This window comes from Salvelinus namaycush, unplaced genomic scaffold, assembly GCF_016432855.1.
Source record: "Salvelinus namaycush isolate Seneca unplaced genomic scaffold, SaNama_1.0 Scaffold2712, whole genome shotgun sequence".
Classification (NCBI taxonomy): domain Eukaryota; kingdom Metazoa; phylum Chordata; class Actinopteri; order Salmoniformes; family Salmonidae; genus Salvelinus; species Salvelinus namaycush.
In genome coordinates this window covers 32,469-33,904 of record NW_024059578.1, presented here as the reverse complement: position 1 = coordinate 33,904, position 1,436 = coordinate 32,469, and the positions used below count along the sequence as shown (strand labels likewise).

The window sequence follows — 1,436 nt, the reverse complement described above, 5'->3', positions numbered from 1 at the left end:
AACAATATTTAAAAGTATACAAATGTTTATTAACTTAACATTTGATGAAGAGCAGCATATTTTCAAATAGATAAATCAATTACATTCATAAATAGGCATACATGAATAAATAACCTTGATAAATAAATAAATACATGTATAATATTTCTGTTTGAAGTTGCACATTACATGATTGTAGAATAGTAGGCTTTTAAAATCAAACACAACTGTAAAAAAGTTCTGCAAGTTCAAATTCATGTTCTGTTGGACCACAGAAGGCTATCAGAGTTGTGTTCCAGAATGAACTGTAGGGTGAACAGGAGCTCTTTTCGAACCACTTCCCAGGCGCAGAACTGAAATTCTGTGAAAATACAAATAATCTGTTAGGGCAATGGAGGGTAATATTGTATGTAGAGATATTATCAAAAAAATATGTCTATTTGTGTTTAACCTATAGTCTACCTTTTCTTTTAGGACTGTTGCAATGTTCCCAAAGTACGTATTCAGTCCTTCTGCCCTGATGAGATAATCACTTGTATCCACACTACCCATCATCTGCCAGAAAGAAAAAGGCAGGCGATGAATAATAATAAAAATACCACAATACCACAAATAAACAGTTAAGCTATCTGTGTTGGCATAGTAACTCACACATTTGCTCTCTTCAATCTGGCGGTATACAATATTCTGAAAATTCTCCAACTTCCGTTGGTCCCACTTAGTAGGAAGGTCGTCAGCTCCAAACAATGTGTCGATGTTCTTCAATGTCTCATAAATAGCCTTAGCACCACTGCTGCTCAACTGAAACGGACAACAACAATAATTTCAAATAACATAAATGGCAGTTTAAAGTTATCTACTTTCTAATCCTAACGGTTGCAAATACTCTGTCATGCTGTAAAGAACATTTGGATATGCTAGCTTGCTATTACCTGTGGCGCGCCGGAGGTTGCAAATGCGGTGGCTGGGAATGCCATGAAGACATTCTCCTGCAGACACTCCAGAGGAAAATGTCCCCCCTGAAAGAAAGAGAAAACACAGCATTCACGTTGAGCTATTCAGTTAAACATAGTTGGATAATACTTCTCAAGACAAAAGCAATATAAAAAATGTACCATGTCTCTCAGTAGGTTGTGGGTTATTCGCACCAGCTGTCCTTGTAGCTGGCAAGGCATGGGCATGGAGCAAACTTGCGCAAGGCAAAGGAAGGCGCTCATCCAAGTGATAGTCTGAAGTGCCATTCTTATTGTAGTTAGATGATCTGCAGCAGATGATAATTGATAGTTGAATATAATCCTGGAAACAATTCATTATTTGTATCCTGAAGCAATTATCAAATGATAGCATATTGTTGACTCACCTGTTGCCAGTATATTGCAAATTTTCTCCAGTGTGAATGTGGTTTGTGTTCTGATCCCATATCTGCGGATTAATTTAAATAGCGAGGATTGAAAGGA

At 37.0% G+C, this 1,436-nt stretch overlaps 1 protein-coding gene across 1 annotated transcript; it reads right to left on the bottom strand.

Moving 5' to 3' along the window:
• Window positions 1-233: 233 nt before the first annotated feature.
• Window positions 234-1,220, bottom strand: LOC120039451 (interferon alpha-B-like). Its single transcript, XM_038984843.1, has 5 exons — window positions 1,095-1,220; window positions 912-998; window positions 631-780; window positions 442-534; window positions 234-359 (listed from the first exon to the last, which is right to left on the bottom strand). Exons 1-5 carry the CDS (start codon window positions 1,218-1,220, stop codon window positions 234-236), a joined length of 582 nt encoding a protein of 193 aa, XP_038840771.1.
• Window positions 1,221-1,436: the final 216 nt, after the last annotated feature.

Bases quoted from the DNA above. Each gene is read 5' to 3' on its own strand.
- LOC120039451 (XM_038984843.1), bottom strand. From the start codon at position 1,220: ATGGCACTTCAGACTATCACTTGGATGAGCGCCTTCCTTTGCCTTGCG. The intron at 999-1,094 runs GTACATTTTTTA...TCTTTCTTTCAG, and splicing joins ACAACCTACTGAGAGACATG to GGGGGACATTTTCCTCTGGA. The intron at 535-630 runs GTGAGTTACTAT...TCTTTCTGGCAG, and splicing joins AGATTGAAGAGAGCAAATGT to ATGATGGGTAGTGTGGATAC.